Genomic DNA, 23,173 nt, shown 5'->3' with positions numbered 1-23,173 from the left:
CTTTGTTTCAGCAAAAGTTTATCGATATGTCAGAGCAAATGAATCTGAGGGTTTTAAACGGCTTTATTTTGAATTGTATGGCAGCATATCCATGGAGCGGCTAGACATCTTATGATTTAATTTTGCAATATTATTATCTAGATTACTTATATTTAATATCACTGAGCTGTTCTAGATGGTTATTAGGGAGAGTGGGTGGAAGGGGAGATTCAAACTGTAGAAAAGCCTGGCTTATATTCTTAGGTCCTCATGATTGCCTTTTCATATTAAGACTAACCAAAGGATCTTTCAGGAATTTTACTTTCTATTTTAGTCTTCCAGTCTTTCATTTCTACATTTCTTGCAATCAGGCACTATTATGGTTCTCACATGGGTGGTATTTTCGTTGGGGTGATTTGGTGACTTCTAGATCCATCTCTGCATGGATGCTGATGAGTGCCCACATTTGGAAAATAATCTGCCCATGTCTTTACCTTTTTGAGGCTGGCTGCATAAATATCCTTGTGATGGGTTCGGCTCACTAAGCTAGGGAATCTGATTATCAAACCACACCTGCTCTACGGGGCAACTAAACCAGATGATCTCAAACGGTCTGCTGAACCTTGGGATTGTATATAATTTACATTTTTTTATCTGAAAAATTTTAAATCTCAAAGTAGGGGGCCAGAAACTTAGGTTTGCTCCTAACTCTGCCACTGACTCTCAGTGACTTTTGGCAGGGCTCTTACCCTCTCTGGCATCTGAGTTTTCTTCTGTACAGTAAGTGGGTTGGAAGAGGTGACCTCCATGGGACCTCCAATTTTAACACTTCAGACAGAGGCTTTGAGCAGACTTTTTCTTTTCAATAGCAGGTCTATACCTTGAAGTAGATGTGATCTTTGGTGGAACCTCTGCAAATTTTAGTGAACTCTTGACAGTGGTCAGAGTAGAAATGAATGGGTCATTCTTACTTCACACCTTTCTTTTCCAATTGATTTTATTCCTGTGGCTTTGGACATGGGTGACAAAGGGTACAGCTGGCTTGTAGAAGTGTTGGATCCAGTACCCATCCTTAACTGCAATGCCATTGGTTACTAAATAAAGGAAGATCACATTCGACACTTGTAAAGCCGTACACTGGTGGTCTCCATGGTGACAGGTTCTACACTGAACCCTGATAAGTCCCAGTTAATGCCTATCTTTAACAATGTCTTTGTAATATAATACCTCCTTCCTTGCTTTAGAAGGACTATCAGGGAGGACACTAGAGTCCAGTACAGGAGGGTGGTGGCTGTCATAATGCCATCCTGGCAGGACCAGGTCAGAGGTATGAGGCAGGTTAGGATGGAAGTCCATGGGATAATGAGTTGACCTCACCAATTACCTTTAAATGCAATGTCTTCTCTCATTGGCTGCCCCATCGTGTCTATCCAAAATTATCAATCCAGGAAGCTGCTGACTTGATTGGGTTGTCCCTTCCCAGAAGTTAATTATAAGAATGTCTGAAGGGAAGACTCCCTATCCTTAGATCACAGTCATCATCTGCTTGCTGGCATCATAATATGCCCCATCACCATCTGGGTTTCTGACTTCTGTTTGCTTTGCTTCTCGAAGGCCAGTTTGCTAACTCTGAGTGGGATTGGCTCTGGGGATCCAGAACTTTGCTTCTAGCATTGGCAAAGACAAATTCCCTGGTCTGATCCTGGGAGTAATTCCAGGGCTGAAATGAGGAATCTACATGAGTTTTTCTAGCACATTGGCTATCCATTGTTCCATTCCTCCTCCCAGGGACCCTGAAGAATTCACTTACTCCATATTTGTGAATAACTTCACATAAAATGTCTAGATATTTTGTTGATATTGACATTAACTTTATTAGGTTTGCCATTATGACAACAGAATTGAAATTCATGATATACTGGGCATCATTTAGGCATTCTGAAAGTTGCAATATTTTAAGTTATCTTCATTTGCTCATTCAATCTTTTCATTCAATAATATCTGTCAGGTGCCTATCACATGTATGAGGACATATTAAAAAGTGTGACCTACTCTGTGCCTGCAGGGAGCTAACATTCTGGGAACTCAGGGTCTTCTTCATGGTCCACAGATCCTTGAACTTCCCCCCTGGGCTAGGGCCCAGAGCAGGCAAACAGTCACTACTCTGGGGTTTATGGGTAGGTAAACTTCAGCTTATGTTAAGTGATGTTATCAATCAGAAGACCTGAGCTAAGCCCAACCTCAATCATTTACTGTCTGCGCGGTCTTGGGTCTTAGTTTCTCCAGGTAAGAGGGATATAACGCTAAGAAGCAACTTCACTGAACTAGCATTGGGTGATTAAATGGGAGAATTTATGTTGTGCTTTGGAATTCATTGAGAATCATGGCCAAAGTCCATACAAAGTCCACGCAAAGAGGACCTGATGGGCAGCGTCCCCACCTACTCTCACCTCCTTGACTTCTCATGCCCTCTCACTTACCCCTGTGCTCGTGCTGCTCTCCCTCTTCCTAGGACGCTCACAGCTCTCTCCCACTTCAAAGCCATGGTACCAGCTGTTACCTCTGCCTGGAATGTCCTTCCCCTAGACATCTCTATGGCAACCTCACAGATGGCATCCTCACAATGCAGCTTACGCGGACCATCCTGCTTACCTTGTAACTCATTACCTCCCCTCCTCATGCTCTGATCCCTCCTCTTTCTTTTCGCATAGTGTTAATCCTATTCTAAATTACCCTATGCATTTACTCATTTATTATGTTTGCTATTTATTACTGGTCCATTCTCACTTGACTGTGAGCACCACACAGGAAGGATTTTTATGTGTTTTCTTCACTGGAGCCCATGGTAGGCACTCAATATTTGTCAGCTGAATGAATGACAGAAGGAATAAATGAAAAGCAAATCAGGAAGCACGTAAACCGTGTCTGGGTGTTAGAAGTGAGATTCTGTAGCCACCTGTGGGCGTGACCGAGCAAGCTCTGGATTGTGCTGCAAACTAACTGACTCAAGTCTGTGCCTTGTTCCTCCAAGGTGATACTGAAGTGTTCATTGCATTAATGTTCTTTACCACATTGAGAAGAGGGCTAGGTTAGTACCTTGTTAGTACATTTTGCATCTCTCAAAGTACAATCCTTTCTCAAAGAAAGCCCAGAACTGCCTGAGTGGTGGCTGTGAACTAAACCACTCTTCCTCTTTTCTAGTTTCTAGTAGAACTTGATGCTTTGGACAGCCTTCACTGAAACACCCCATCTTCCATTGAAATGAGGCTGCATATTCCTGATATAGTCAATGAATACAACACACCCAAAATTCCAGGAAAAAAACCTGTAAGTTTTGAATTCCTAGGTCGCCAATAGTTGATTGAGTTATGGATTCAGTGATTGAAGGACTCACTCCACAAGCATCGATTGAACACCTACTGTATGTTGGGTACTGTGCTAGGTGTTTGGTATACAAAGATGAAATAGTGAAAAAAGTCCCTGTCTGTAAGGGGTTTACGAAGATCATTTATTCTTTCATTCAGTAACCATTTGTGGACTCTGCCCTCATGTGTCTGACAATGTACAAAGTGCTGGGAATACAGTGATGATCAAAATAAAATCTCTATCAACAAAGAACTCCAGTTCCAAGAGAACTGAGAGTATACAGTTATAAAATCTACAGTGATGGGCAATTTAATAGATTGGGGTCAGCAATATTTTTGTGTAAAAGACCAGATATTTTGTAAATATTTTGGTTTTTGCAGGCCACACATGGTTTCTGTTGCACGTTCTTTTTTTTCTTTTCTTTTCTTTTTTTTTTAAAACAGCAACAATCCTTTAAACATGTAAACCATTCTTAGCTACTCCACTGGATTTGGCCCACAGGCTCGGGCTTGTGGACTGCTGATAGGTGAATATGGAGGATTCCCTGGGAGTCACCGGCTGGGAGGAGGGAAGGAAGCTTGGAAAGCTCTGGGGTGGGAGGTGGGGGGGCTGTGCGGGAATGAGGAAGAGAGAGAGAAAGCTGGCATTCAGGACAGATGGAACACCTTTACCACGGCACTCAGGGAGTTCTTAAACATCCCTATTCTCATTCCCCTTCAAAACTCCATTGTGCCAACAAACATCTCTACAGGGAGGTCCCAGCCTCCCGGCAAAGTGCTAATTACATTGCCTGAGTACCTCCCCCCAGAGCCGTTATGTGCCTAATGGGGCCCTGGTTCTCCGTGATGAGCTCCTCAGCGCTTTTCATACTCTGGCACACTTCAGGACAATTTGGTGTCGCTTATTCCTCCACATTTGTGTGGCTTCAGTGCAGCCAGTCTCTAAGGGATGCAAATAACTGACTCCTTTAAGGGGACAGGGCCTGCATTTTCTGCATTTCTCAGTTGTTTGCACGGAGATAACTGTTTTCTCTATTCTGGTTCAGAGCCACTAACTAAATAGATACGCAAACAAACAAACAAAAAATAACATACGACTTTGGTTCCCCCTTTTAACGAAACAATCTCATCCACATTCACAGCAACAACTGTGGCCCGGTTCCTTGCTCAGACGGTGGGAGCAGAATCAGAGACTCAAGGGGCTGAGCCGGGAAAGGCCCATGTTCCTACCTCGCCTCCCACGGGAGCAGCCACCGTGTCACGCCACAGCGGTGTCCATCTGTCCTTGCCCTAAAACAGTCCTGAGAGCTATTTCATAACCCCCTTCCAGAAGCATCCTTCAGTATAAGCCACGTGACACTGTATTTTAAATATACGTGTCCCACAATAGACTGTCTGCTCTGTGGGGCTGTGGAGCTCGGCACCCAGCAGAAGCACTTGGAGACACAGGAAGATGGATGGAATGAGCGAGAAGACCTGGTAGAGGTTTCCCACGAAGTGGCTGGTGCGAGTCCCAGGATAGATACTCCCTTACGCCTTTGAAAAGAACTTAAGGAAGGTTTTCAAAATGAACATTTCCAACTTCCACTCAATAAGAATGCTTCTTTTTTTGTCTAGCCTCGCTACTGGAACTTCACCCCTCCCCATGATCCTTTTCAAATATTATCTTTTGCCTGGTTAATGCATCTGTTTCTTTTCGTAAATACCCTACTTTCGAGTGGACATGAATCTAACTGGTTAGATGTGATTAGCAAGCCAAGGGTCTTCCTTATTAAAAACGGTTAATTTTCCCCTTTTGAAAAAATGGAGACATTTGAATCCCTGAATATGCTCATTTATCACCAACCCCCAACAAGGCATCCAGGAGTGCTCTGCGTAGGACATGAATAATTTTTAAAAAAACGCAGTTGCTGACTGTGTCGTACATCCACGCAGCTTTATAAAACAAAGCAAATGATTACCATCAATTACAATAACCTCACTAGACAAGACTGCAATTAATCTACAGCTCTTGAGATAACGACTGTTGCGCTGTGCCAAGGAAAATGCCTGGCATTAATTGACTTATCACGATCAGCGATGATAGATGGGACAGATGGCGATGTGATTATTCATTGTCAACAAAATAAACACACGCTCTGTTGTTAGAAGTGTCTACTTAGGTCCTCTCAGAGGATAGCCAAAAACAGAGACCAAAGGTGGCTTTGAAGAGAGCACAACATAAAAATAAAGACATTAACCTACAGAATGGGCTATGTTTACTTTAGAGCTAACACTCAGTGGAGTCCGGTTGGAGGACATTTTTTATAAGGAAATCATAGATTGCATGGGATGTTAGCACTGGAGGGTGCATTCCTTGCTCATGGGGATATGAGATGAGTCTCTCTTATGAAGTCCTCAAATTCCATTCCATGCTTAATAATTCCAGTGATGGGAATTCACTATTTTCTGAGGCAAACTCATGCCATCAATGAACAGCTGTCATTGTTAGAACATATATTTATTTTGCTGAATTCCATCTTTCTAGGACTTCCATCCATGGACCCTAGGTCTTTTTCATCATGCCACAGAGAAGGTACCAAACTTTTCTTGGTCACTAAACTCTTAAATATCTCAAAGACAATGCCAACACTTAGACACATGACATTGCTTTGGTGCTTCCAGCATTCTGATTTCTTGCACCTAAACCCACACCAGTTCAGAGACCACTCATACTGAGACCACTCATACCAAAGGGCGTGGAAAGAAATTTGACACAGCTGATGTGGTCTGCCCAAGACAAGGTGTAACAGTATTTATGCTGAGGCCAAGGCTCAGGCTTGCCTGTTTGGGAAGCTGTTCCCCAAATCCCATCTGTCTAGACAGCACCCCAGCTTTGCCATTTGTGATAACACCCAGGTGCCCTTTTTAATTTTTGCACAATATGGTTTTGTTGATTAAGTCCTCATTGTTGAGAAAACTGGGATAATTCAGGCAGATTCTGAGCTAAAACTGGTGCAGTGGTCACTCACCAAAATCTCTTGGGGGGAATTTATGCAAAGGTGCCTATCTGGATTCCCCCCAGGAGACCCTGATTCAATTGCATTAGCGAAGGATTGAAATGTAAATATTTTGACAACGGTCCCCAGTTAATTCTCATTTGCAACTCTGTTTAGATGCTTTATTCATTGAGAGCACTTAATAATGTGCTAGCAGAGCCAGTGCTTCAAAAACCTAATCACCAGACTCTCTTGGGGGCTTTAAAAATGCAGATTCCTTGGAGTGCCTGATACCTGTGGTCTGGGTATGTCTAGGAAAATTAATACGTTGAGAGATCAACTTGTTATATGTTTCCCTTAAGGATTTTGGAGACACTCATTTACTCCAAAATTGTAGTTCCTATACAAACTACAACGTGCCCTTATCAAACACTGAAGAAAGAGGCAATTCTAAGGAATTCTACAAAGTTAAAGATTTTAGCCAAGTAACCATTCACATTTTTTCACTCATTCATTTAAGAAATTCATTAATAAATTAATTTTTAGTCAGAGGCAATATTATGATAAGGATCAGAATATAACAGTTCAGTGAGGGAGAAAAGCAAAGAAATAAAAGCAAATAAATGAGCAACGAAACCAACAAATAAAATTGCTACAAATATTGAAATAATATGTATTTAAAAAGGGAGTGTTTATCTAATTTAAAATATTCTCTAATTCAGACAGTCCCCAGTCACTCTCAATCCATGGATTTTCACCTTGTTTTCATCATCTTCCCTGCTATATTCTAGCTCAGAATCTGCAACTCTAGGGAGTTTTTCCATTAAGGTGCCTTTGGCAGACATCCCTAATCAATCTCAGTATTTTTTCCTGTGGATCCAGGAAGGAGGCTCATTCCTGCTCCTCCCTGTCCTCTACGCAGCCATTACTAATAGAGCACAGATGAGCTCTACCTGCTGCTTCCCCAATACACACAGGGCCCTGACACACGTTGGTGCCTTTTTCACCCCTCATTTCCTGCTTTCTCTTTGTTGTTTATCAACTCATGAGTACTCTAAGTGTTCCTTACATCTGAAATCCCACTTAATTTTCAAAATAACCTTGCGAGGTTTCTAAACTCAGCCTTAGAAGGATCAAGAAACCATCTCAAGGTCACGCAGTAAGTGTGTATCACAGCAGTAGGTACAAATTGCCGTTCTTTGGCTCCAGAGCTGATGTTCTCAAACATTATTCTGCATTGCCTCTCTTAGCCCAGTTCAAAGGGCCCCACCTCTGGGATGCTTCTCCTGACCCCTTCAGGGAGAATCTGTCACTTCTTCCTGTGAGTTGGCCAGGGTCTTTGTACCTCTCCACAACAGAATGACTATATTTTAAATGATTTGAACATAGTAGTCTTTAAACTCCTCTGTGGTAGGAGCTTTGTGTTTTTTTGTTTTTGTTTTTTGCTTTTTTAAATCTTTGTACCCCTGGTACCTAGCAGAGAGCCTAGTAGCTTCTCAGTTGATACACTCTGAACAATCATTAAAATCTGGCCACTGGACTCCTTAAGGTTGGGCTCTCTTTCTCAGTGTGGGGCCCTACTATATGAAAAACAATGCCAGGTTTAAACATGATGTTGATTGAAAAAAATTAAAAGGACCAAGTCACTTGTGAGATACATACTTCTGTTATTTAAAGCTTTCTCGATATCAGTTACTGAGGACTTTTAAACAGAGCCGTAGTTACCGGCTATTTAGCATATAAGCACCCCAGACCCCTAGTTGATAACCACCCTCAAGTGTAAGAGGACAAATTAATTACACCATGCTTGCCAAGCGTCAGAACCTAGATGATATCTGTTCCAACTGCAGCTCTCATCCTATAATTGAAGCTGGTTGACTTGCTGTTATGGCCTGAGTCCTATCTGGGTTGATGGTCGCACAACAGTGATACTCACCATTAATGGTGACATACAGCAACATTTCCACTCTGTAGAAAGTCAGGCAGACTATTTAGTTGCCTGACATTTATTTCACGATAAGTTATAGTTTGTGCAAATAAGACCCATTCTGCCAGAAGGAAGAATTATGGAACCTGTACTCTCATATGAGAGGCTGATGGTCCAGGTAGGTATAAGTGAAGGTATGCATGAAAGGTGAGGGTTTGGGGTTAAAATACTGCTCCAGAGGTACTGGAGGACATGAGTCGGGAGAGCTGCACCAATGTCTCAGAAGGAAATACCCAGTTTCATTGTGGCCTTCGCTAGAAAACACTGGAAGCACGTTTATAGACTTCCATGTCAACTTGCCAAACAGATGGAGAAAGGAGGCACTGACCTTCTCATTTCACAGATTTAAAAGAAAGCTTTCCATCTGTTATAACACCTTGGATATAAATAGGCACCAAGTCTTATTAATTGGCACTCAGCTTGAGTACTTCAACAGCCCCACGTACCTCCCCAGAGAAGGCTTGTCCGTTGAGGAGGTGCTCCGACCCTTGGCTGTCCTCGCTCCCGAAGTGTAGTCGGATCTCCTCCAGCCGGTGGCTGTATGTCATGGGCCCTCCTGATATGTTAACCAAGTGCTCCTTGTCCAGGCGCAGGGACACGTGTCTTCCAGTGTTGTACATGGTCCCGCTGACCTGCAAGGCAATACGCACCAGGTCAAGCAAGGCTCTCTTTCTGTGTCTCACCAAACCCAGCAGGGGGCGTAGACCAATGCCTTTTGCCTCCTCTTGATGGGCTAACGTTAGGCTAAGTCTATATATGAAATGGGGAGTAGAAATAACTAGAGGGTATTCCTGCCCTACCTGGCTTATGTGGTACTTTCCGCGAGGCATCAACCACATTTATGATCACATGATCATGTAGGAATTTGAGGTAGGAATTCAAAGGAGACCTCAGCAACTGTGACTAATATTTTGGCACTGCACTTTATAAAAAATAACTTGTCCTTCTTAACAACAGGCGTTGGAAAGGATGTGGAGAAAAAGGAACCCTTGTACACTGTTGGTGGGAATGCAAACTGGTGCAGCCATTCTGCTAAACAGTATGGAGGTTCCTCAAAAATTTAAAAAAAGAACTACCCTTCAATCTTCAATCCAGCAATCACACTACTGGATATTTACCCAAAGAACGCAAAAACACTAATGCAAAGGCACACGTGCAACCTTATGTTTATAGCAGCATTATTTACAAGAGCCAAACTATGGAAGCAGCCCAATTATCCATTGATAGATAAATGGATAAAGAAGATGTGGTATATATATAATGGAATATTACTCAGCCATAAAAAGGAATGGAATCTTGCCATTTGCAACAACATGGATGGAGCTAGAGAGTATAAGGCTAAGCAAAATAAGTGAGAGAAAGACAAATGCCATATGACTTCACTCATATGTGGAACTTAAGAAATAAAACAAATGAGCAAAGGAAGAAAAAAAAGAGAGAGAGAGAGACAAATCCTGAAACAGACTCTTAACTCTAGAGAACAAACTGATGGTTACTGGGTTACTGGCGGGGAGGTGGATGGGGGATGGGTGAAATAGGCGATGGGGACTAAGGAGTATGCTTGTCATGATGAGCGCCAGGTGATGTATGGAAGTGTTGAATCACTACATTGTATACCTGAAACTAATACTACACTGTATGGTAACTATACTGGAATTAAAAACTAAAAAAAAAAAAAATTACTTGCCCCTCTTACCATAAATATTTGGAATGTCGAGACACTGCAAAAGTTAAAATCTCTGGTGTGAGAAATTGGGGAAAGCAAGAGATGCCACAAAGGCCAAAGGAAAGACAAGAAGCCAAAATGGGTGAACGGGAGTAAACCATCGTGGGAGGCTGAAGGCTTTGGTCTGACGTCTCAAGTGTGCAGTCCAGTGGGTCTCTGTTAGATCCCTCTCTTGCTGCACAGAATGTGAGCTCCCCTTCTCAGAACTCAAGGACTCAGTGCTAAGCTAAAGAGATGGATTCAAGTTTCCCATTTCCCTTCCTCACTCCTGATTCCATCTTGCTTCAGCCTCTCAAACTGCTGACTTTACGGCTTGATGTTCCCTTTCCTTCTTTTCTCTTTGAACTTGATATTTAGCTTCATTTTCTTGACTTAGCACCTCTCAACACTTGATCGTAGAACCTTGATTCCTACCTGTGACTCTACTGCCTTTGTCTCCTGGGTTGACTTGGCTCTTGGGGCAGAACAAAAGCTTAAAGGAGATTTTGCATGGGTCTGAATGGAATGCTTCTGGGCTCTCAGAGGCTGAGATACTTGGATTTTCTTCCTGCTTACTCTGACTCCTTTGGGCCCAGCCTTCTCCCCTAGGGATTCCTTAAGGGCTTCATGTAACATCTGATACCTGCATTAATCATGGTTTCATACATTTTCTCTCCAGCACTATCCTTACCTGCCCCTCCACCTTTCTGACACTAGTCTTGTGAATAATCAAATACGTCTGTAGATGGCTCATTATGGCGGAGACAGTAGTGCCCACTAAATACTTCAGTGAGTAATGATTCTGCCATTTTGGTATAAGGTGGAGCCCGTGTGACTGATGTTGACCATGGGGTGGGAGGGGACAGGACAGGTGTCACTTCCAGGGTGAAATAGTGAAAAACTTATGCACAAGTCTCCAGTCTTTTCTCTCCCCCGGCTGCCTCAATCCCTGATGCCAGGTGGAAATATGTAAATGTTCTGTAGCTACAAGATAGAGCTCATGACAGCCTGGGTGCTTGGCAGATTAAAGGACAGGTTGCAAAAATGGCCAGAATTCTTCCCCTCCCTGTAACTGCATTCTTTACAACACAATTCTGTAGCCGCTCCCATCAAGATAGTGGTCTGCTTCTCTCCCTCTTGACACTGGGCTGGCCTTGTCACTTGCTTTGGCCAATAGGGGATACAACATCTGTGCTCTGAGAGCAGGGCTCTAGAGGCCTTGCATATTTCCACACTACTTGTCGGAAACTTGGGACCACCATGTCAACGAGCCTGGGCCAGCCTGCTGGGGGATGACACGACACTGAAGAGAGTCATACTAGGAGAAGCCATCTCAGACGGACCATTCTATGGCTGACCCGCCCGCTGACTGGCCCAGCCGAGGTCAGCTTAGCCTGGCCCAGACCAGAAGAACTGCCCACAGACCCACAGACTTGGAAGCTAAAGAATTGGGGTTTTAAGTCCCTACACTTTGGAGGTAGCTTGTTACGGAGAAAACACTAACTAATAGACACTAGGTCAATCACCTTCCCCCTCCTGAATCTCGTACTAGCAACAGAAACTCTGTTGAGTGCCTGGCAGTGTTGAGCACCTGGACTGGAGAGTCACATGGGGTCCAGAGACTCAGCCTGCTAGGTAGGTAGAAGAGAGAGAGAGAGAGAGAAGAGAGAAGCAGATGTGCCAACAGGGACAGAGGCAACCATGCACTGACAGAGAGAGAACAGCCACTTGACCTTCAGAAACCCTTCGCATCTTCTTGTTTGCAGTTCTTTCAAGAGGCCTGAGCTGCATCTTCTCAGATGCTTTACATCTTACCAATAAGTTAATTTTTTCTCAAGTTATCTATTCTTTGCAACCAGAGAATCCCAAAGTGACCACTCCCATTCTCCAGTCTCAAATAAATGCATATTTAGTCAGTATGAGATCATGAGAGCTTGCCTTTTTTTCATGTCCCAACTCATGCTTTTCTTGGCAGTAAAATGGTTAGAGATAGGTTTGTGTTTGACATTGCATTTTTTGTCAAGTAAAATTAACTTTTTCTAATTATTAAGATAATATACAGGTATTATATATGGTTAGAAAGATGTAGAATGGCTCAAGGAAATAAAAATCACCTGCAATGCCACAATTACCCAATGACCACCACTAATATATTGATATATATATTCTTAAAACTATATATACTATAACATATGTATGACTATCTATACCCATATTTTAACAAGATCATTTTATATAAGTGTCTGCATAATCAGATAAGTGATTTTTCACACACATGTATATATATGAGTTTGTGTATATAAATATACACTATTATTTATGTTATGTGTAATATTAATATATTAATGATATCATTAGTATATATTCATTATATATTAATATATAAATCATATTAATTGTAATTATAGCAATATAGAAATAATATAATATAGCATAATATGGATGCAATATTATTTAATATATAATAAATATTACATACAATTATACCTTATATATTTAATATACACAAATAATTATATATATTATGTACACAAACACAATATTGTTATTTAACTATATATATAAATAACACATATGATTACATATTACATATTATATATATATATAATTTTCACAAACATGCATATTTCTGGTCATTAAACTGCTCTTCTATAATATCACTTTGAAATGGTTGCATAATATTCCACTGTACAAATACATAAATTATTGTTGAATCTTTACATCCCCTTCCTTCACTTTTTCACTATTGCAAAAAGGTACTGCAATGAGCATCCTACGGATAAATTAGTTTTATTAATCCAGGGATATTTCATTTGTCAAAATCTATGTCAAATGATATACACATTATTACAGTGCTTACTATCTATTGCCACATCGACTATGGAGAGCAGATCCCACAGAGCAGCGCTGGGTCTCTGTAATTCTCTTCAAATGGCACAAAGAACAGCACCATGAGATTCAACCAGAAACATCCGTGGGCACCTATGCTGTGCGAGGCAGTGTAAAAGGAAGTGCTCTGAATTCTTTTTTTTTTTTTATTAAAGATTCTATTTATTTATTTGAAAGACAGCAAGAGAGAGAGAGCGTGAATGGACAGGAGGGGGAGAGGGAGAAGCAGACTCCCTGCTGAGCATGGAGCCCAATTCAGGGCTCGATCCCAGGACCCTGAGATCATGACCTGAGCCGAAGGCAGATGCTTAACCAACTGAGCCACCCAGGCACTCCGCTGCCCTAAATTCTTAGAGGACATATGTTCTGTCCCATCAGGCAAGTATCTGGGGCTTTCCCGCACTTCTAGAAATCTTTCCATCTGTGCCGGTCTAATGTCTAATGTTCCTAAGAAAACTGTTGCACACTGAAACAAGGGAGGGACCAGGTGGTATGCTTGTCTGCATTTCCCCAGGACTTAGAAAACATACTGGCACACAGCAGGCAGAAAAATGAAGTACTCTTGAGTCAAAAGATTCCTAGGTTCCTCTTGGTGACCCTGAGTGGTTCAGTGAATTTCCTGAAGCCTCAGTTTCCCTAAACATAATGTAGCGATAAGAACCACCCCCCCCATGAAAATGGGGGACAGAAAACTATAAGACGTATAGGAAACGAACATCAAAATGATAGAAGTAAATCTTTCTTATCAGTAATTGCTTTAAATGTAAAGAGATTCAACTGATACGAGAAACCCAGAGCAGTCAGAGTCATAGGGACAGAAAGTGTAACGTGGTTGCCAGGAGCTGCAGGGACAGAAGCAGGGAGTTATTACTTCATGGGCACAGAGTTTCAGTTTTGCAAAATGAAAAGTGCTCTGGAGATGGATGGCGGTGATGGTTGCAGGACACTGTGAATGTGCCTAAGCCCAGTGAAAGGTACAGATAAGAATGGTTAATACGGTAAGTTTTATATGTGTATTTTACCACAGTAAAAAAAGTTGGGGAAAAATTCCCTCATGAGTTGTGAGAAATAAGTAAATGATACATAGACCAGTCCAACGTTTGCATTCTCTTCCTTCCTCCCCGCTTTTCACTTCTGCGCGGGTGCCCAGCTGTGTGGAGGGACCCACGCTGATCTTCCCCGCTTCCCAGGGCCCAGGGCGATACAGTGTTGCCTGCTCAACATCACCACGAAGGACTTCCACTGACATCTGCCTTGTGATGATTCCTCTGCCCCTCATTTCGGATGTTATTTATTTATTTAATTAATTTATTTATTTAGTGTGTTGGGGGGGAGGGACAGAGGGAGAGGGAGTGAGAGAATCTTAAGCAGGCTCCACGCCCAGCACAGAGCCTGACGCGGGGTTCCGTCCCACAGCCCTGAGACCGTGACCTGAGCCGAAATCGAGAGTCTGAATAACGCCTCTAACTGTGTGCTAGGAGCCGAGGACGGCATGGTGAGTAAAACCAGGCAGTCCCTGCCCTCACGGAGCACACATTCTCCATCATGCAGAGACCAGAGTGGAGGAAGGGACTTACGCGGAATCCACCTGAAGCTCGACCATTTGCCTGTGCGTTCTTACGGCTAGATGCAACACCCCCTTGTCCCCACCCTTTCCCCAGACACTGAAATAACATTAATTTGTATTAATCAAAAAAAGCTGTGTAGCCAGGGTATGGTTTGTTGCACTTTAATTTAAAAATAAAGGCTTGACAACATTATGTATGGTATCTAATGGTACATCTGCACTGTAGTAATTAACATTGCAGTAGTGTCATTTTAACTGTAATGCTAATTACAGTGTTTCCAAAGAACTACTTTGGTGCACGGCATGTTGGAAAAAGTTGTCTCACACCGACCAGGAAACAGGGCTGCACAGAAAAGCTGCTGGAGAGATCCCAGCTGCCTCTGGTTGCTTCATGGTTCTCCTGTATGTTTTATTTTAATCCATTGCAAAATGGGCGAGAAGCATGAGTGATGATCATTTTGCAAGTGAGGGAAGGAAGTGCAGTTGCTGAAGGCTCAGTGACTTATCCAGGATTACACAACTGGTGGGGGCGGCAAAGCCAGATCTTCTTGATTCCTGGTCTAACATTCTTGATGCGAGCAGATGCAAGCATCTCAGCCCATTTCAGATGGAAGCCATGCGGGGAATTGTGATTTCTCCGCCAGTCTGTAAATGCAGGGCTTAGGCAGGTGAAGAAGCAGCGAGATTCTTTTTCAGGAAAACAGGGGACTGGAACGGACACTGGGCTGCTAAAGTTCATCCTGGGAGGACACCTGGAGTCATGTGTAGGTGGGGAAGTTCCTTGGTTTCCTCGCCTGCGGATGTTTAACGCTGGTTGGAGACAAGGTGGAGCTGTATGCGTTGAGGGGAGCAGGTAACAAGTGTTCCACAGAGGGGCCTGTCAAGATTGCAGGTCACTCAATATTATCTTGATAACTTGAAACCACCTAAAAAGCCATGTGTTCTTTTGCAAAGCAAAGAATTCACCTCAGGGTATTCATTTTGTAAAACTGGATGTCTTCCTGCAGCAAATACAGAGGTTTGCAGCAGCTCATGATTACCCAAGTCCTGTTATTAATGGACTCATCTCTTTTATTCTGATGACACCGCCGCATTAGAGGAAAATAAATTCAGCCAGTGTGTTTTTAAGGTCAAGAGAAGTTTGATTCCCTGACAGTCAGCAACGAGCTTGGTCATAATAGCTGCCATCTTGGTTTGAACTGTTACTTGGTGTCAGATACTGTGCTACGTTCTGAACATGAACATACTAATTCTCACAATTTCTCCCTCACCAAACCCAGCACCAAACAAGCATGGTACTTAGACTCATGCCATTTGCTTACTCTTAGATGGTAAGATATTGGGCTAACCCCACCTACAGAGTGGAGGCCTCCCACAGGGCATACCTGTCCTTCCGGGCCTCTGGAGATTTTCCACCAAAAGGCAAAGAGCCCATTGGTTGGGGACCAGGTGCTTGACCCAACATATCTCTGGCTCTAAAGCCTGTGCTTTTAGCCGCTGGAATTTATTAGATTGCACAGCTGATGACCTAACGGTACAATGTGACAGGTTTTCTTTAAATATGAGTTGATGGTATAGGAACCCCACAGGGGTTTAGAGTCGAGGGTGTTTGGGATGGTTTATTATATTAGTTTGGGTGTTCCAGAGAAAAGGAACCAGTAGGATGGGTGTGGCAAGTTCAGATTCTGTAGGGTGGGCCTCAGGCTGGAGAACCAGAGAGGAGCCAATGCGGCAGCTCAAGTCTGAAGACCATTTGCTGCACAATTCCTTCTTGCCCCAGGGAGCCTGTTCTCATCACGCATTCATTCACTGACTGGGTGCACCCACCCACATTATGGAGTGCGATCTAATTTATTCAAAGTCCATTGATTTAAATGTCTGTCTCATCCAAAAACACCCTCACAGAAACATCCAGAATGATGTTTGACCAAATATCTGGACACTGTGGCCCAACCAAAGTAACATATAAAATTAACCATCATATTTGTCTTCCCATCCCATTTGCTTTCTTGACTACATCTTGTTTATTTTATTTTATTTTTTAATTTTATTTATTTATTCGACAGAGATAGAGACAGCCAGCGAGAGGGGGAACACAAGCAGGGGGAGGGAGAGGAAGAAGCAGGCTCATAGCAGAGGAGCCTGATGTGGGGCTCGATCCCATAACGCCGGGATCACGCCCTGAGTCGAAGGCAGACGCTTAACCGCTGTGCCACCCAGGCGCCCCATGACTACATCTTGTTTAAACCACTCTTACCCAGTTATGCTGATACTATATACAACATATATATATATATATATATATATATATATATATATATATATATATATTTTACATCACCTAATTTAAAAAAGTCAGCTGTCCTAAACTAGTCAACAAACCTCAGTCACAGGGAAGGAGAGCCAGTTTGAAATAATGTATGTCTGAGTTATAGCACAATCGTAAAGAAATGATTTAACTGTTATTGTCAAAAGCGATGTGCACAAGGTAAACTTATCCTTGAGTCTGGAAGAGAACTCAGAGACAATTCTGGTGTAAGTCCCTCATGTTGTCTATTTTCCTATTTCCAGATTGGAAAAAAAAAGGAGGAAGTGGATCTTTTTTAAATGATCCCATTCACAAAATAAACATATTGAAGATGTTTGGTTTAATGGCGATAACTCTTATAGGGTTGATGTTTACTAAGGACAGCTAAGCAGAAGTAAACTTTACCCTCCGAAATTCCATAAGATTCAATATAGTTACTTGCATGATGTGACACAAAGCTTATGTGAGGTTTCCATCATATTCTTTCAAGGCAGCCTGACCCAAATCTCCCGTAATATACTCAGAAATAATTCCCTACAGCTTAAATGGAAATGTTAACACTATGAATGGAGTAGTTGAGAGAAAATAGAATCTCAGTTGTGAAAAAGGAAGAGGTGACCATCCAACTTGGCATCCAAGTTACTAAATTCTCAACATGGTTCATTAGGAAAGCTGGGGGCGGGATGCACCCACAAATTTTGAGGACTTACTGTGTGTCAGATGCCGTGCCAACATTTTTAAAATTTTAATTCCAGTGTAGTTAACATATGGTGTTTTATTAGTTTTAGATATACAATATAGTGATTCAGCACTACCATGCAGCAGCCAGTGCTCATCAGCATAAGTGTACTTTTAATCCCCATGCCCTATTTCACCCATCTCCCTACCCACCTCCACTCTGGTAACCATCTGTTTGTTCTCTAGAGTTAAGAGTCTGTTTTTGGTTTCTGTCTCTCTCTTTTTTCCTTGCTCATTTAAATTGCACATATGAGTGAAATTATATGGTATTTGTTTTTCTCTGACTGGCTTATTTCACTTAGCATTATACTCACTAGCTCCATACCTGTCATTGCAAATGGAGAGATTTCATTCTTTTTTACCTACATATACACCATATCTTCTATCGATGGACAGTTGGGCTGTTTCCATAGTTTGCTATTGTAAATAATGCTACAATAAGCATAGGGCTGCATGTATCTTTTTAATTAGTGTTTTCATATTCTTCGGGTGAACAGCCAGTAGTGACGTTACTGGATCATAGGGTAGTCCTATTTTTCATTTTTTGAGGAACCTCCCTACTGTACCCACAGTGGCTACACCAGTGTGCATTCCCACCAACACAGCTGTGCGACTTTTTAGATCAGGAAACTAGGTACAGATAGGCTAAGAACTCTACTCAAGGGTACGAGGGAAGCAAGTAAGGGAACTACAGCTCAAAAGAAGTCTTGATGACTCAAAGTTCATGGTCTTCCCACTGTCTCAGAAAGCAACTTGAAAGCCACCAATGAGAGGCTGCACTCTATTTCTCATGAGCCTGTAAATTTCAGAAATTTGATAACGGTTATTTTAATTCCTTCTTCTGGAGTTGGCACATGAGCCCTCTTCACTCATCATGCAGGAGTGTTGGCATTCTTGCCTTTAAGATACAGTCTTACTCAGCAGATTGTCTACTATGCTTGGAATGAACACAATGGGTTGACGGATGTCACCATTATATCCACAACAACAGCTGTGACTATATATATTCCAGTATATTCTGTCCTTATTCCTTCCCATACATTATCTCATTTAATCCTTACACTACCCATGTGAGGAAGGTATTATTATTCATATTCTACAAAGGACGAGATGCAGACTCAAGGACTTGTAACTATAACTCCAGAGTTAGAAATTGGCAGAGTTAGAATTTCAGCCCAGGCCTGTTTGACTCCAAGTCCTCCAGCTCTTGAAAGAGAAGAAGTCTGGAAGTTGTCAGAAATTTTTTTTTGTGGGGGGGGGGAATCATGTAGCTTCTAAGTAGCTTCTAGGATTGGGGATAAATTCGTAAAGCCCAAATATGGTGTCCCCATCGATCTGCTTGAATGGGTTCAATTTGGCTAGTCCTAGCCTGAATACCCTTGGTGGTGTCTAGACCCAAGACAGCAGGGAAAATCCTAGCCCCTGCTTGCTGGGGATTGAGAGATGGGTCACACCTGCCTATCTTTTTTTGTTGGCTTAGCAAGTGGGTGGCCAAGACCGTAATGCTGGCTCAGTGCCTGGAAGGGTTAGTGAGGAAGGTCTGACAGCGTGCTGTATAAATTAGGTGTCCTTTCATTGCAACTGAGCCTTCCTATTTTATGTCTCTGACCGCTCTGCTGAGGTGTGTAATAGGTCTTCTTTGAATGTAATTAGTGAGCCTCAGAGATTTAAGAACACCGCTTAGTCTGGTTTCCTATAGAGTAGCTGGAGATGCTGAAGGGCTGATCTGTAAAGGCAGAATGCGAGAAGCCAGCGGGCTGCTTGCTCACATGGGCACTCCAGAGGCATCACTGTAAGGAAAAGCAACATGGCAGGAATAACTGTAGTCAAATCATTGGCCTCTCTGCAGTGTAGCATATACGGAGACTGGGAAAATTTGGGTACTGTGGATTCTAGAGCTGAAAGTACTTCAGAGACAATCAAGCCCAATCTCTTCCTCAAAAAACCCAGAAAATTGGACACCGAGAAGTTAAGAGGCTTGTCCAGGGTTGCACGGAAAGTAAGTGGCAGGTTCAACACTAGAAATTAAACAACCAACACTGTTCCTTGCTCTGGGAAGCACATCTTCTCTTCTTTTTCTTCTGTTTTTCTTCTAAATTATTTTATGCTGAGGGTACATAAGCATATTGACTCAGAGACTCAGAGTTGGAAATGCTGGGTGTGTGTACACGAATACCATCACCCATAGAAAGTTAGAGAAGATTCAGCCTGACATCTGGACATACCATTTACATGATGTCAATGATCTGGATTCAGGGCTCTTCTCAGTGCTTGCCTAGATGTTTTATGCTCTGTAGATTTCAAAGTAATAATTAGACATTGAAGGGATTCACTGGTAAGAGAAGAGATGAAAGGAAAGGAAAGAACATTAGGAGAAGGCATTTTCTTTTTTCAATGCAGCTTTGAAAGAAAGCAGAAGAAAAGTATTTGGAGCTTGTGGGTTGGGGCTGTTAGGAAGGAAGTGGCTGAGATGTGGGTAAGGAACAAAATGGAACCCGCCCAGAGAGCTCTGCTTTGAGTTACCATAGATGGAGTTGTGGAGGAGGGCTGAAGAAGCACTTCCAAGATCTCGCCTACCACTCTTAACCCTGCAGGGTGGATAGAAGTTTCTTTCTTAGCAAGGCTAAGTTTACTCCAATCTTTCTCTATCCCATCCATCTGAATCAGTCTGCTTTTCTTATAAGAAGAGCCCAGGCTTTTGGAATCCATGCTGAAAAACCAGATGAAGGGATCACATGTTCCACTTGTTATTATGCAGATCCTATTATTATCATTATTATTAAGAAAAAAGTTAAAACTATGTATCATGGCAATATTGACCTTCAAAAACAGATATGCAAATTCTACAGGGATGCTAGACAGTGCCCTTACACCGAAACATCTCTTGAATGTGACTGGCACTGGTGGGGATGACAAGAAGAACAGAGAACAGGTGGGAATGATGTCTGGTCAAGAAGGTCACGTGAAGATAATTCCCTTTATCCTCCATTTTCCTCAAGGGAATGTATGGCAGGGGGCTGACATTAGGCTGGGTATGTTCTGCCACACATTGTTTTTGGCACTGAAGCCCTTCACCTATACCTCAGCCCTTGGTTTCTGACCAAGGAGGCGGACCCCAGAGAATGCTGTCTGGAATGAGTTTCTCCCTTCTAGTCTTGGTGTGTGAGCCCCATGTACTACTTGTCTCCTGAGTCAGTGTTGCCAACCAACGATTCCACTCATTTAATATTATTTTAATGGTTTAATATTATGAGCAAAATTTAAATTTAATAATTTGTCTTACGTGTGCCCTTACGTGCTTTATGAACATTTCAAATCCCTACACAAAATCTGCAAGGTAGGTGTGATCTTCCCATTTTGCAGATGAGAAATCTCTCACTGAGAGGGTTATGTGACCTTCTCCGTGTCTCACAGCTAGTGGGTGAAAGAGTCCGAGTTTAGACAAAGACTGCTTGATTTCAAAGATGGGTCTTTTGCTTCACTGTGCTTTGTCTCTCTGGCCATGGTTCAATGTTGGTTTCACAATTAGTCCCCCAATTCCCCTAGCTGGACTAGCACTCTGCTTGAAATCTTAGCCTGCTAGGACCTTGAGAGCCTGCAGAGTTCTTGCCAAGCCTCTCATGGTTGGTTTCCGGATCCAATTTTTTTGACTCTCTAGTGAGTGGTCAATTGGGTAGAGCAACCAGAATCAAGATGGTATCAGCTGGTTGGCCAGTAGTACTGTCTCCATGGAAACCTCAGTTCCTCTGTTCCTTTGGTGCACTGGGGGCCCACCTTAGTAATCTGCACTAGCTCAAGTCAAGCTGGGTTGAGTATGCTCCTGTAGATTTAAATAGATCTAGAATTTTTGGGAAAAGATAACGTAGGCATGTTTACACTTAACTTTCCTGTTTCCTGCTGCATCCCCAGCACCTGAACGATGCTTGGTTTCTATTTATTGCAAAAAATGGACATGGTAGGACCCAGCATCATCTAGGCACCTGTCCCCAGCTCCGCCCTCTTGTCTGCCTCAGTGGGTCTGAGGTGGAACTCAAGAAACCACCATCTTCCTCTTCCAGTTTCCTTTGTTGTTCTTTCTAACCCAGTCTGTCAGATATTCAGTGCTGGGGATGGGGGCACAGTAATACAGAGTAATTTTCTTTATCCTTTCCCCATCCTCCAGGCTCTAAGGGTTGCTTTGCTAATTACAAAGACAATAGCATTAAAACTCTCTCTAAACGTATAGTAGGCTATAAATGGATTCATCTTCAGTTCACTGTTTTTCCCTAAACTGTGAAAATTCAAGGTTAGGCCACCTTAATTAACAAGACAAGTAAAACTTGTCTTAGAAAAGTTATTTCTAGCTTAATGTCATTTAACTCAATCCCTGATTCACAAGGCTTTAGGCAAACAACTCCCCATCTCTAGTTATTTCATCTCCAAAGAGGAAAATGCCTTTTGAGGGGAGCCTGGGGGGACCCAGGTGCTGGCAGAGCACACAGATCACCTTCTTCACATTCCCTTGTGTGGTGTCACTGGTCCCAGAGGTTCTATTAGAATCATTGATGCCAATTTTTCAAAGATATGAGAAATAGCAAATGTTTGGGGGGGATAATCAGATAATAAGTCCCTTTGTTCCTCCCTCACGTCCTTGTGTGCAAGTGAATTACTCAACCTTTATCTCCCTCAGTGTCCTTGCTCTTACGGACCCTTGTCCACCATGAGCTGCTCCCCTCTAGGGCTGACTCAAATGCCCACAGTGGCCAGCAGGTCACGTAGATAAGTGAGACAGGCCAGGTGGGAGACAACAGGGAGTGGTGGAGACTGGGGGAGGCACTGGGCAGTGCCACTTCTTGGATATCTCTGGAAGGGTGTACAGCACACTAAGGGGCTGCTTGCCTCTGGGGGAGAAACCAAGAGGAATCAGGAAAAGGAGGACGAGGGGTACAAGACTAAGTTTTCATCTTGTGCCCTTTGCCTTGTCTGAATTTTAAAAATCAACAAAACAATTTTTAAATAAGATAAATTTTAAATTTTGAAATAAGATACTTTACAGACAATCACATCTCATGCTAAAATCTGTGCTACGGTACAACCGTTATGATGTGGGCCCAGACGCCAGTCTGGAGCAGCTGTCTATAGAGATAGAAAGCAAATCTACACCTGCACTTTTAAATTGTCTAACAGCTACATTTAAAAAAGCCACAATGAAATTAACATTAAGAATATATTTCATTTAACCCAATATATCCCAAATATTTCAACAGGTAATCTACAGAGAAATGATCAATGAGATAGTTTACTTTCTTCTTTCCTAGTACATTTTTGAAATCTGGAATATATATTTTGCATTCAAAGCACATCCCAGTTTGATCTTGAGGCATTTCAAATAGTCAACAGCCACATGAGGTTAGTGGCTACCATATTGGACAGTAAAACCTGCTCAGTCTTTCTTTCCAATCTGTTCTCCCTCATGCAAACAGACCTATATCAAGGAGTGGACCAACTGGGTAGCTGTGGAGGGTACCAGCCTCTCAGGGGTACTTAACACCCCAGGAATAAATTAGGAGTATAGTGCCAGCCACTTATATCTGTTACTCATCCAAGTAGACAACACCCTATTTGTGAGGTCTCCTCTCCTCTCCTCTCCTCTCCTCTCCTCTCCTCTCCTCTCCTCT

General features: G+C 42.5%; 1 protein-coding gene and 1 long non-coding RNA gene across 4 annotated transcripts in view; one reads left to right on the top strand and one right to left on the bottom strand.

The window, feature by feature from the left end:
* The window catches only part of LOC109489642, a 70,479-nt gene extending 56,073 nt beyond the window's left edge, over window positions 1–14,406 (top strand). Inside the window, exon 5 of one of the 2 annotated variants that reach the window (XR_004619826.1) lies at window positions 14,320–14,406. This is a non-coding gene — a long non-coding RNA (uncharacterized LOC109489642). Of the gene's footprint in view, window positions 1–3,180; window positions 3,301–14,319 lie in introns of those variants that run through there. The other variant, XR_002142688.1, reaches the window with a different exon arrangement.
* The window catches only part of CA10 (carbonic anhydrase 10), a 487,235-nt gene that overhangs the window by 93,366 nt on the left and 370,696 nt on the right, over window positions 1–23,173 (bottom strand). For both annotated transcript variants that reach the window (XM_034641268.1, XM_034641267.1), the window contains exon 5: window positions 8,756–8,941. In XM_034641268.1, the coding sequence (XP_034497159.1) occupies window positions 8,756–8,941 (186 nt within the window). The remainder of the gene's footprint in view (window positions 1–8,755; window positions 8,942–23,173) is intronic.

The sequence above is a fragment of the Ailuropoda melanoleuca genome, chromosome 13 (genome assembly GCF_002007445.2).
Source record: "Ailuropoda melanoleuca isolate Jingjing chromosome 13, ASM200744v2, whole genome shotgun sequence".
Taxonomy (NCBI): domain Eukaryota; kingdom Metazoa; phylum Chordata; class Mammalia; order Carnivora; family Ursidae; genus Ailuropoda; species Ailuropoda melanoleuca.
Note: the sequence above shows the minus strand (reverse complement) of the source record. Positions and strands in the feature narration are given on the sequence as shown.